We start from the raw sequence: 13,725 nt of genomic DNA on the forward strand, positions 1-13,725 counted from the left end.
CCGCTTAGACTACTGCAATGTGCTCTACATGGGGCTAACTTTAAAGGTGACTTGGAAACTACAACTAATCCAGAATGCAGCTGTCAGACTGGTGACTGGGAGGGGCTGCTGAGATCATATACTGTAACACCGGTCCTAAGAGATCTACATTGGCTCCCAGTACGTTTCTGAGCATAATTCAAAGTGTTGAAGCAGACCTTTAAAAACAAACCATGACATATGTTTTGTCAAAACTGCACGGCTTCCTTAGATCCTGCAACTATCTGTATAAGGGCACCAGTAAACAACCCAAACAGATAGACATATAGATCTCTAACTTGCACATTTCCACATAGATCAACTTTTGTAAATTTAAACTGAACAATGTATTCCTTTAAGAAAAAGACAATGTGTAAGAAGGAGGTGGAGGAGAGTGGGTGGTTAGTTATTACTTTACTGCAGATTGACAGGCTGGCAGATTCAGAAAGAGAAAAAGGGCCTTTGTTCAGTTTCATATATAGTACAATACAGGCAGCTGACATTTTTTTCCCCTCTGACACCCACAACCTAGATAATCACACTGCATATTTTAGTTACTGTATGCAATGCAGCAAGAGAAACTTTAGGAGAAAGCATAAACACATGAGAAAAGCTGTATACTTGATACTGATTAGCCAAGTAGTCAAACTATTAAATGATGAAACCAGCATTCATAAAAGACCAGTGGATCTTCTCTAAGGGTTCCAAAGAAGATACCCATCTAGAATGAGTATGAAAAAGTGCTCCTGTGCATATAACATTACCTTTAATTATTATTGTTATTTTCAAAAATATTATGGCAGCTTAAAAACAGGCAGATTTCTTGTGACATAAACCTCTGTAGGCTAGAGGACACTTTGTCAATACACATCTTGTGTTTTCTTCAGTTGGCAGATGCATATATTAGAACATAAATATATACAGCGCCTGCTGTTGGAATGCCCTACACATTAATATTAGGCAGGTACCTTTACTATACTGTTTTCGGCTTCAGCTAATTTTTTTTTTCGTTATGGCAAGCCTACCCAGGCATGGAATTTTTAGTATATAATTTGATGATGTGGAATTGTTTTGAAATTGCTGGTTTTACTTACATTTAAAAGATTTGCATTAACTTGCTTTTTATGTTTCCCTTTAACAGTAATTTTTAACTTCTGTTTTAGATTGCTCTAAAGAAGGAAATGAAACAAGTTCTTTGTAAAGCAGAGGAAGGCCTTTTGTCAGGTCATTTCAGAGAAGAATCCCTGTTATCTCCTGGTAGGGCTGGGGAAGTCCCTTGTCTGAAACCCTGGACAGCTCCCGTCAGTCAGTGTTGACAACCCTCAGCTTGAAGAGCTAATAATGTCTCAGATTGTTTCTGAGGCTCCTGCAGCACAGCAAACACCATCAAGTTCAAAGATAGGGTCTTATATCGTAGATTAGTATATATCTACCAGTTTTCAGGTGGAAAGTTATAACTTTCCTTTACTGCTGCTCTGTGTTTTATTTGCAGTTTTGCCTTCTGGAATTTCGTGTTTGCTTACATTTTCATTTAAAGAGCAAGGAGTACTCCAGATAGCTCTTTTACATTGCTAATAAGCCATGAACACACTCGAGAAAGAAATGAGAGGGCTTTGTATACTTATTTGGAATACAAGTTGTAATTTAAGGGAATGCCTATTACTGGAAAATAATTAGGCTGGCCCCGTTGAAGCACTAGACACCCCCCTCCAGTGTGTGTTTACACTTCTTTAATGTCAGCTTTAGTCATCACCCTCTTGCTTGGCTGCTGCAGAAAATCAAGCAGAGCAAGGCTGACTCTGGGCCTGCAGATTGTCTGAGTCTCAGCTCTGTGCTTACTTAAAGAACAATTCTCCCTCTCTCCTTGCTTCCATAGGGAGGCCTGGCTTCAATATGATACTCTGCAGATGGATCTTTGGACTCCAGCTCATCACTCATAACCACTGTAAATAGATGTCACTGTGCAGAGCTCATTTATAAAGGCGGATCTATGGCTTTGCTCCTAAAATCTGTACGTCAGGTTTATCCTGAGTAATGCTTTAGTTACTGGGGAATATCTTTAAGAATTACCCAGTGCTGTCAAGGGACCTACTTTTCTTTGGCCCTTATCTTTCTCTCAAAATCAGGGGACCACTTAATCACGATGAGATATACGTTGCCTGTAATGGCCTCTTTGATTTACGTCCCGGTCCCTGCTCTTTATTTTGAACCCTCCAGCATTATTAGCTGGCAGAAGCAGGAAAAGACCCCATGAAATGAGGAGACTTTGTGCTGAATTAGCTCTATAGCGGTGTGAATTATTCATGGCTCTGGGATGGCTCTACAGCTAAAGGACTGGTGAACCCCATGACAATTGACAGTGATCGATCAGGAAGATGGGTAGCCACAATTTATCGGCCAAAGGTAGGTGATGCACCCCTGGCTACTAGAAGTGGGTCCTGGAGGCAATGCAGGGCAGGAAGCTGGTGGAATGATGACTTCTAGGTAAAGGAGATGAATTGGCAAGCAGACATTGAGTGAGAACAAAAACCAGCAACAATCTTGGCGTGTTCATTTAGTAATAAACCAATTAAAACCACTGAGAGGTTCCCCCTCCCTTTTAGTGATTTGTGTACGCTTGGGCATTACACAGATCTTTTTGTGCACATATGCAGATTTGTATTCTATCTTGTTCTGCTCAGCCCAGAGTGGCTAATGGTACTATTGAATGGCATATACAAATCCATGACTCTTACAGAGATGTCTGATGGGATTTACTTGTCCTCCAGGTGTTGTCTTGGTAATTTGAGGCTGCAATTTCCTTGGTCAGTGTGTCCATGCAGCTTGAGAGTACATGACTGAAAGGTGAGGCTGCCAAATCCAATGTTCCAGCAAAAAGATCCAGTTGTACAAAAACGTCTGGCAGGAACAGAAAAACTCCCAGTTTGACCTTATCATTCTAGTTATCTGTAGCTTGACTCTGCCAGAATGCAGTCCACTTTTTTCTCTTTCCATATTTGCACATGGATAACACAAAGTCCTCTTGAGGGTTTTTTTTTGGGTGTGTGTTTGTGTTTATGTATGATACCTTTAATTTCTAAAATGAAAACTGCTGAGTGTGGGTTTTTGTGGGGTGTGTATATAAACAAGGACTGATAAAAAAGACAGCTGTAATTTGCACATTGGTCCAGAAGACTCAAGCCTTCCTGCCTGCTAATAGTCTCGTGTGACTTTAGGGGATTCCCTGCATTACCCTTTACTTAACATGGTTACTTAGTGTCTCATAGAAAGGAATCTCTCTGAATTATAAACCACAGTGAAGTTCCACCTGGAAGTCCTTCTCTGACAGTGGCTCCCACTGTTGGCTGATGGCCACTGGGACTGGGAGGATGGAAGACAAGGAGACAGACAGTAAGCAGAGCCAATGACAGCCAGAGCTAATTCTAGTTTTGCCCTATCCTCTTCCTTGGCAGAGTTCTATGCAAGAGCAGCAGTAAGGAAGCTGCCAGGCAATTCCACCCATTGGACTGGTTGTCAATATGAAAGCAGACACAGAGGCTGGCTAAGGGCAGGTTGATGTTGGTGGGGTCTTAACCAACTATTGCCCAGTGGCAAATATCACTTTTTTTAATGTGCAAGATGCTTGAGAAATTGGTGGCGGACTCGCTTTAGGTACGCTTAGAGGAACTGATTATGTACTTGCATCCATTTCAGTCCAGCTTCAGGTCTGGCCATGACATTGAAAATGCCTTGGTTATTGTCCTGGTTGATAACATTTGCCAGAAGAGATAGGGGGAGCGTGAGCCTGCTCGTTCTCCTTGATACCTCAGCAGCTTTCAATACTGGTGAGAACAATATCATTCTGGAGCATCTCAGAGAGGCGGGAAGCCTGTGCTTCTGTGCTTCCACGTCTATCGCTGGGGCCTTTTCCAGTAAGCAGTTGTGCGAGGCTACGGTTTGGCACCATGGGACTTGTCGCAGGGTTCTGTCTTGTTCCCCTTGCTGTATGAAGCCTCTGGAGCTGTCGATCTGGAGTAAAGTGTCACCAATAGGCAGAGAATACCCAGCTCTGTCCCTCTGTTTCATCGGACCTGGGAGAGGTAATTGAGGTTCGGGTGCTTGGAGGTGGTGAAAAGAAGAGGTGTTATAACACATAACTTGTGTGCCTCAGTCTCACATCCAGGAGGTGGGGAGGTGGCTTCTCAAGGTGGGTTTGCACTCCTCTGGAAGGAGAAGGCTCACAGCTTGGGGGCTGCTTCTGGATCCAGCACCGTCAGGTGGTCTCAGCGGCTAGGAATGCCTTTCTCTAGCTAGAGCTGGTTCACTAGCTATGCCCCTTTTTGGACAGAGATGAGCAGGCTCTGGTAACTTCCAGTTTGGATCATTACAATGTGCCATGCTTAGGGCCAGTGCTTTTTTCCTAGAAAAACAGGTGCCTGTACTCACCAAGAAGTTGTTACAGTAAGTGTAACACCTTCTAACAACAACAAAAAAAGGTGCTGGTACTACGTACCCTGGAAAAAAAAGCTCTACCTTGGGATGCTCTTGAATATGACTCAAAAACATCAGTTGTTCCAAAGTGCAGCAACCAGATTGCTGGTCAGGGTTCCATTTAGCCCCTGTTTTAAAACAGCTGTATTGTCAGTTCATTTCTGGGCCTGATTCAAAGTCTGCACATTAGTGTTTAAATATATACAAGTGACTCAGGCCCCATATATCTGAGACTCCTTCTTGGCAGCCCCCACCAGATATCATGAGACTCTAATTCCCACATGCCCCAGCCAGCATGGCCAGACGTTACGGATGATGGGATTTGTAGTCCAGCAACACCTGAAGGTTCACAGGTTTCCCCATCCTTGCTTCCCATGGAGAAAATGGGGAATAAATGCAGAATGTCCCTGTTGCGTTTCAGCAGGAGGCAAATGGCATATAGGAACCTTCCCCTGCCTCCCCCATGCTTTTAATGACACAAAGTTATCCCACTTGGCCTTTTCATTGCCATTGCAGCCTTTGTTTCCAGTGGAAAAATACGATTACGCCATCACAGGCTGTCATTAGGGCTGAGCATGTGTCAGGTTGCACTTAACCTTGATGCCCTCTTGAGTATACTTTTTTTTTTTAATCACTTTCAAGCATATGCTAATGGAAACGGCTCCTGGAGCTGAGTACAGTGAAGTTCCTCCTGCTCACGAGTTCATAAAACCTAACTGAAATATTATTTGTATATATTTCTTCTGCTAATTTTGCTGCTAATGTCAAGCTGATGCATGCTTAACATTTCATGTACTGTATTGGGTGTTCATGACGAGTTATTTATTTAATGCCAGCAACTAATCCTCTTAAGTACAAATGAATGCACACTTAACTGCATGTGGAGGATGTGCCTGCGTATATAGTGGTTTTATTATGGCATGAGGTCAAGCCGATAATCTTCTGTTTTCCTCCCTGTATTAAAGCAGAACGGAATTTTCTTGTGCCCTTTGGGCAAACTGGGGGTGGGACTGTGCTGTTTCTGGAGTCTTAAAAAGCAGACTAGGGAGGGAAAATAGATGAGCTGGAGGAGGCAGTACAAAGCAGAAGGAAACATTTAGAAAAAAAACAACAGCAGAGGTGGGCTTTTCGTGCATGAAAGCCAAAGCAAGAAGACTCATGCACCTCGGCGCTCTCAATCAACCTACAAGAATGTTAATGTGACCTTTGCAACCTTTCCATTAGGTCATTTTTGCCTTCATGCAACAGCAGCCCAGCACTGCAATAGATAGCCTGCAAAACACGCACGCAGCACAAAGAAAACCATAGATGCTGGCTTTGGTACATGTCATAGCCCTCATTATAGAGCCTTTTCATCTGGGTGGGTGCAGAGGAGAGATGAGAAGGACACCCTCATTGCCTCAGGGACCATCTCTCCCTGTATGAACCAACCCAGACTCTGCATCCATAATCTGAGGCCCTTCCTCATGTGCTTCCTATGCGAGAGGTTCGGAGGGTAGCAACAGGAGAGCGGGCCTTTTATGGCTCCCCATTTGTGGAATGCTCTCTTACCAGGGAGACACTTGGCACCTCCATTACATATCTTTAGGTTCCAAGCAAAAACATTGCTCTTCTCCCAGGCCTTTGGCTAATTAAACAATCTATGGCCTTTTAAACTGGGGGCAGGGGTGGGTTGTTGTCATTTTTGGCTTGCTGCTATGTTATGTATTTCTGTGCTTTTACATTGCAAATTGCCCTGTGCTCTTTGGATGAAGGGTGCTCTAGAAATTTAATTAATTAATAAATAATTGCAGTTGGAGCGGGCGAAGAAGAGCAGGCACAAAGAGAGAGAGAGAGAGAGAGATGGCAAAAAGCTGAAGAGGACTATGTAGGTCAACAATGTGTGCATAATGTTCTTGTAGGAGGCATTTCTTTATGGCTGCAGCAGGATTTGTCACGTGCCACAACCGCTCTTGATAATACACCCACTCTTTCAGCAGGGCTGCTGTGAAAAAGCACATCCAGCAATATTTTCCTCTCCAGACAAAAATTAAAAGAAAATGTTAGCATCTTCTTATTTGAAATTCCAGAGTGTGTCAATGCTTCCTGCATCCAGATCATGTTCAGCGCAGACTGGGGCATGTGATAAAAGGAACTTCATTTTCTGACATGATGTTTGGCTCAAGCAGCCCAAAAGACATTCTCTCTTTCGCTCGCTGTCTCCAATTTATAATTCGAACTCAATTTAGGCAGAAGACAAGTCATTCTTTTGCAGCAGGCTTCTTCAAACTTGGCCGTCAGATGTTTTTGGCCTACAACTCCCACGATCCCTAGGTAGCAGGACCAGTGGGCAGGGATGATGGGAATTGTAGTCTCAAAACATCTGGAGGGCCGAGTTTGAGGAAGCCTGTTTTACAGGGACACGCAGCCCAACTACTTTAGTAACTTTGAGCCAGCACAACTTTGCCCTTGCATTTGTGGAGCTTATGGATCCCAAAGGCTTGTGCCATACCATGCCAGGGCACATTCATGCGGCTCCTAGTGGAGGAATGGATCATGCTGTTAGAGCACTTGTCCATCCGACCACAAAAGGAAACATGGGCATTCCAACATGCTCTGCTGCATATGGGAATGAGAGAGGGACAATCCAGGCATATTAGTGGATACTCACCCAGTTTCACTGTAGACACCACACATGCACTGTTTCAGAGTCCAGTCCTAATCCACTGAGATCCAAACTTCATGCTAGGTGGAGACACAAGGATGCTGCTGACCTGGATTTGCTCTGCCATGAAGTTGTGGAGTTTATGGGCAGGGAGAAGCAGTGGCATAGCGTGGGTTGCCAGTGCCCGGGGCCGTGTGGAGGGGGTGGGAGGGTAATGGGCAGAGCACGCATGCACATTCAACTGCCTAATGGTGTCTGCAGAACAAATCATTCCATTGTTTGGAGAGGTCACCTCCTGGTTTGCATGAAGAAGCCGTTTTAAACAGAGCCCAGCGATGGAAGCACGCAGCACTGGGTGTTGAAATTCTGCACCCAGGACAACTGCCCCGTGGTCTCCCCTTGCTATGCCACTGCGGGGGAAGCAAGATGTGACATCCTCACATTTCCCCAAACTCTGCAAGCGGCAACCAATAAAGTGAAGCAGAGGAATACTCTGGATTGAGACCTGACATCTTTATACAGCTGTTGTGTAGGCCACAGACTCTGGCAGCTGCTCTGTGGCAACCAAGTCCCTAAATGTGCCAACAGATTCTGATTTATTCTGGAATCGGTCAACAATAGGGCTGCTTTTCTGTATTGTCAATATGCATGGACGGTACAATATAAATAATAATACAAGTTTCCCATCCTTAGTGTGCAAACATACTGAGAATCACTTTCCAGCAAGAAAACCTGGGAATGGAGAAATAGCCAGTTCTACCTGGGATGCTGCACAAACTACTTTCCCCATTATAAATGTCAGCAGTAAAAAAATTGCTGCTACAGACACACCCTTTCAGGAACGGGCAACCTGTGGCTCTATACATGCTGTTTGATACAATTTTCATTATCCCTGACTCTGGGCTGGGCTGGCTGGGCTGGGTTTGGTGCCAGCTGAAGTCCAGCCCATCTGAAGGATTACAGGCTCTCTGCCTATTAGGTTATTAAATGCCTGCCTATATTTTATTCTAGAAAGAGTCCAATTGTTACAGATCTATCTATCTCTCAACAAAGCATCTTTGCACAGGACTCAGGATTCTTTTAACTGAACAAGAGGATGGTCAGAAATGAAAATACCCTCCACCAGGAATTTTTGTTGGCATCCGTCTGTCTCAAAAGACAATGGAGTGTGCCTCTAGGGCCAAAGTCAAACCAGGAATTGTGGGTGCATATATATGAGAGCATCAACCTTGAATGCATAGCAGTGAGGAGCATTCAGCTCAGAAACTAGGTCTTGGAAGTCAACAGTGATGGAAGGCAGGAAGTTCAGAAAGGAAAGGGAGGATCCTGCTGGGTGCCCAATTCACACCATTGTGTTTTCTTCCCTCTTCACAATGGTGTGAGCTGGAACAGGGTGCAGTGGCCCTCATTTTGGATTTCCTGCTCTTTTTTTTTTTTTTTTGCTGCTGGTGTTGTGTTGCATCCTTAACGCTGTCTTTGTTTGGAAAAAGTCAGTTTTCAGCCTAAAGTAGGCAAGGAAAGAGTGTGTGCTGTGCCAGAAGCGTATGCCCAGACTCTTTGGCTGGTTCCCACAGCTCAGGCACTGGGGCTACCGAGAGCAGAAAAGGCACTCATGCTATTAAGATGCAAAATGTGCACAGAAGACCCTCACTCTGTCTTAGAAATGCCTTGCCCTAATTGTCAAAGGCCAAAAACGGTGGCTTCCATACAGCCACTGCATGTTAATTGCTCTTTCGGCTGGAGGATTAGCGGTTTTAACTGGGCAGCAAGAAAAGAAAACCCGGAATGGGTAACATCCACACCGTATATTCTGCACACCCTTAAAGCACATGGTTTCCCTCTTGGGAACTGTAGTTTTTTCTCCCACTGAGCTACAATTCCCAGTACCTACCCTGAACAAACAACAGTTCCCAGAATTCTTCGAGTCATGTTAACCCGCTACAATTCCACCTAAGAATGGATCATGGGGGACTTTGTCAAAAGTCTTACTGAAATTAAGATACACTATGTCCACAGCATTCCCCTGATCCACCAAGCATGCTACTCTATAAAATAAGAAATGAGCTTAATCAGGCATGAATTGTTTTTGAGAAACCCATGCTGGGTCTTAGTTATCACAGCATCCTTTTCTAGGTGCTCATTGACTGTTTAATTATCTGTTCTAGGACCTTTCCTAGTACTGATGTCAAGCTGACTAGCTAGTAGCTACTTGGGTCTCTCCCCTCGCCCACCATTTTTGAAGATAGGGACAACATTTGCCCACCTCCAATCCCCAGGGACCTCACCTGTTCTCCAAGAATTCTTAAAGATTATAGACAGAGGTTCTAAGTTCCCTTGGGTGTAGCTCATCAGGCCCTGGAGATTTAAATTTATTTAATGCAGCTACCCTGTTTCTCCGAAAATAAGACGTAGCCATAAAATAAGCCGTAGCAGGATTTTTAAGCATTCAAGGAATATAAGCCATACCCCAAAAATAAGACATAGTGATAGGCGCAGCAGCAATGCCGGCCGTGGCAGGAGGAAAAAAATAAGACATCCTCTGAAAATAAGCCATAGTGTTGTTGTTTTTTTTTGAGGAAAAAGAAATATAAGACGGTGTCTTATTTTTGGAGAAACACGGGGTAGGTACTACATTCCCGTACTATCTCTTTTCCTATATTGGGCAGCAGCTCCCTCCTTGCATCATTTATTTTGTTATCACCAGTTGGACATTGCTTTCCCTTTGGGTGAAGACAGAGGCAAAGTAGGAATTGAGCAGTTTCACCTTTTTTCCTGCCACCCAACAGCATTTCTCTGTCTTCTCCACACGAAGGACCTACCACTTGCTTGTTCCTCCTCTGATCTGTGATCTGAACATAGCCAAACAAACCTATATATTTCTAATCTCTATTGCAAGCCTGAGCACTTTCACTCCTCGCTTGTTCACACGAGCAGGGCTTCATTATTCTCAGATTTGTCCCTGCTCATTTCTGCACTTTGGGGGTTGACAAGACAGGGATGTCTCTATCCTATGCAAAGCCTTGGCTGAAGACAAAATAGGAACTGCTCAAAGGACTCCAGTTGGTGTGAAGTCGGAATGAGAAACAATGCGCAAAACAGCAGTATTTTGTACCAAAATACATCTGCATTTGGGATAGCATTGTGTGATCACAGATTAAAAACCCAGCATTGGAAATGTAGTTAATGGGAGCACAAACAAAGCCACCGTCTCTCAATCTTACCTTACAGGGTTCTTGGGAAGATAAAAATAGGAAGGAGAAGAACCTTGTGTGTTACTTGGACCTCCTTGGAGGAACGCTGGTAGGTAAACATTCATTCATTAATAAAACTCAAAACTATTTGACTTCATAAATGAAAGGCAAGGCAAAGGAATTAATAATCTGAACCGAGCCTCACCCCTCACCTTTCAACACCAAAATGCATAGGCACACAACTGTATTCAATTTGCATCAGTATAAAGTTTCTCTCTTAAAAGCAATCATACTCCTATTATTTTGTAAATAACGTTTTAATTTAAATATTTTCAGGATTAGCAAAACGGCTGCTTCTCTCCTTTCTTCCCTCATGGCAGCTTGCTAACAGAAATACAGTCCCCCCCCTCCCCAAACTGGGATTAACAAGGACAATGACAACAAACAAACAAACCCCTCCACCCCTCTGTCCTCTTTCGCTGGCATTTTGCAGACGGAGAGCTGGCTGACCTCCAGGATCTGACACAATGTCTGGAGTCCCCAGAGCAGCTGGAATTCATTTTCTCCCTTCAAATCTATGCAATTTCATATGAAACTGCAGTTTGGCTGCATAGCCAAGTACTTCTGGGAGTGTACAGTGCAAGAAAACACACACACACACACACACACACACACACACACACACACACACACCCCTACCCCTGCTGTTTCTTCCTCGATCCACACTTGCTGAGCAAGGAAGTTCGGATTGCCTGTCACCTCCCCCCCCACCCCAAACAACTGTACAAAATGGAATCATTCATGACTGTATAGAAACGGGCTGTGCCCAGAAATGTGTGCAAGTATAACCAAGAACAGTGTGTCTTCATTACAAAACAAAAGACTGCCGAGATGGTGAATGTTCACAAATACTCCCAGTCCCTGCTTTGGGGGCGCTTCCTTTTTTCCCCTTTTCCTTTAAAAAATAAAATAAAACCACCCTGTGCCGTTTGTCAAGCAGCCTTTTGGCCGAGCTTCAAAAATGCCTTTGAGGCTCTGCTCCCTGTCGAGTCCTTCCGTGCAAGGATTGCCGTTCTCGAAACATTACGTTGCAAGTTAGGTGGCACAGGGCTTCAAGGCTGGATTCTTCCCCCCTGCTTCCTCCTTTTGAGTTTCAAATTAGGTTCAAGTTGGAATGGATTGCGAGAAAGATGGGAGAGACAGTCACAAAATCACACACTGCAGTTTGTGGGAAGTGGTTGCTCGGTCCCCACGCCACTTAGTCTTCCTCTTCTTCTTCTGACTTTTCTCTGGGACCTGTTGCCTGAACAGAAAAGAAAAGAAACAGGCTTTCAGGACATAAGGATTTCTTTCACAAAAAGTAACATGTGTTTGGATCTGCGCCATTGGCATAGCAATTGCCTGTGGGTTTTGATCGGTGAATTGTAAGTTTATTTGAGTTTACAGTTCATCAAAAAGACGCATTGGTTCTAATGATGATGATGATTAGAAGAAGTGGTGAATGTAGAAATGTAGAATGTAGAAAAGGATAAACAACTCACACATCCCTCCTGCTTCCCTGATCTCTCTTGAAGGCGGCTACATACAGATCATATATTTAAAGAATATTTCCCCACCCTAAGAATCCTGGGAATGGTAGTTTGCTAAAGATGCTGGACGCTGTAGTTCTGTGAGATGTAAACTACAGCTCCCAGGGATTCTTTGCTGGGGGGGGGGGGCAGAATGTGCCTTGAATGACTTTAGATGTATGGTGTGGTCACAGCTGAAGCTTTCCCCCCTCTTTTTAAAAAAGTGGTTGACAGGGTTTCACTACGCATACCTGTATGTGTGTGTACATTGAGTTAGGTCTTGCGCTTTCTGGGCTGAAGTCAATTAACAGGGTTTGCAAGCAGAAGGGCTCCCACTAGTCCAATAGCACTTTTCTCCTCCTCCAAATCCACTCTGGAGGGTCAGGAGTGTGGGTAATTGCAGTCAAACATAACTATGCGTAAGTGCTATTTTGTGCATGAAGCGGTTAACATAGAAGCCTCTTCCTAGACACAACTAGGTAGTGCCCCCTTACCTCCATGAAGGAGGAAGTAAAGCTGCTTCTCTTCCTTTATTCTCTTTCTCTCTCTGTGCCATGTAACCAATCAAAGTTCAGACCTCATGTTTGAAACTATATTGTGTATTTTGCACCCAAGAGCAATCTTCTTGCTGCAGCATGGAATAATGCTTGAACCAGACCTTTAAGTAAGTAAGTAAAACTTTTAAAAGGAAGTAAAACTTTTAAACTTACTTAACAGGGTGTGGTGGGTTCGTTGCTAGAGTGGTAGAGAGAGGGGGCTAGCATTTTAAGGAAGACCAAAATTAATTATGCAAAAGGATTTAACGACCTATATTCCACACTATGCTGCGGGTTAATTCTAATAGTGTTTTTAACTATGCTGGGGCCTCTCTCCCACTGGAGAGTGTGCAAAGCCCTGTGTTTTGAATCTAGATGCTCAGCCGATTCTTTTTGTTAATTACCCACACGTGGGTCAGATCTGTTTTCCACCACCACGAGGAGAACCCCCAGAACTGCACAGCGGGGGAGATCTTTCCATCTGGCAAGCAGAAATGCTGGAGCTGATGGAATGACCATAAGAGTGTGAGGCTGAATTCTTCCCTCTGTCTCCAGCATTCCAAGGCCCTTGGAGCGAAGCAAACTTCCCTCCCTAACAGCTGGTACAGAGTTGTGCCCTGAAGGGAGAGCAGATTTTAACCATTATGCTAAGTACTCTACTAATTAGAGCCTGACCAAACTGGGGACCTTGCTGTGGCTAAATTCGCTCAGTGTAAAGAGTGGGCACGGCTTGCTCTGTGCACTTGGTCTCTTGAAAAATAAAAACTGTCATAGCATCTGCTTAATCCTTTGTATCTGAGCACCACCTTCTGACCCCTGCTATTTCGCTCTCCTTCTCCCAAGGAGCAGAGATGGATTTCCTGGTGTGAAAAAAGAAGAGGATGGTGGATCAATCCCTTCTTCCCCTTCACTGTTTCTCCACTAGATCTCACAACCTTCTGAAGTGGCTTTGGATTAAAAAGAAAAAATGTTGTCAGAAAGAAGCACATGACCTGTATGCAATAGTGACTGATGTCCAACGGAGGAGCTACCCTCCCAACAGCTTAGTTGAACAGGACTCGGGTGGGGCAGAGCAGTGGTTTGGGTGGGGCTTCATGGACCTACCAACAGAGCTAATTTGGCACTCGTGCCCTGCAACTCTCCATTCAGGTAAGCTGCAGCTACGCTGGGGTCAGGAGGGTGTCGCCATAGTTATGCTGCACCACCCTTCCTGCTACTCTTTCAAAACCTGTTGTGATCAGAGGTGTAAGAAACATGCAAGAAGCCAAGGAGAAGAGCAGCTCACTCACACTACTTTC

The 13,725-nt window shown here is 44.2% G+C and overlaps 1 protein-coding gene across 5 annotated transcripts in view; it reads right to left on the bottom strand.

Moving 5' to 3' along the window:
- Positions 1 to 11,286: 11,286 nt before the first annotated feature.
- MRAS (muscle RAS oncogene homolog) overlaps positions 11,287 to 13,725 on the bottom strand; it is a 46,083-nt gene continuing 43,644 nt past the window's right edge. For all 5 annotated transcript variants that reach the window (XM_060278632.2, XM_035128573.3, XM_035128594.3 and 2 more), the window contains one exon: positions 11,287 to 11,626. In XM_060278632.2, the coding sequence (XP_060134615.1) occupies positions 11,527 to 11,626 (100 nt within the window). In that variant the 3' untranslated portion in view covers positions 11,287 to 11,526. The remainder of the gene's footprint in view (positions 11,627 to 13,725) is intronic.

The sequence above is a fragment of the Zootoca vivipara genome, chromosome 1 (genome assembly GCF_965207765.1).
Source record: "Zootoca vivipara chromosome 1, rZooViv2.hap1.1, whole genome shotgun sequence".
Taxonomy (NCBI): Eukaryota; Metazoa; Chordata; class Lepidosauria; order Squamata; family Lacertidae; genus Zootoca; species Zootoca vivipara.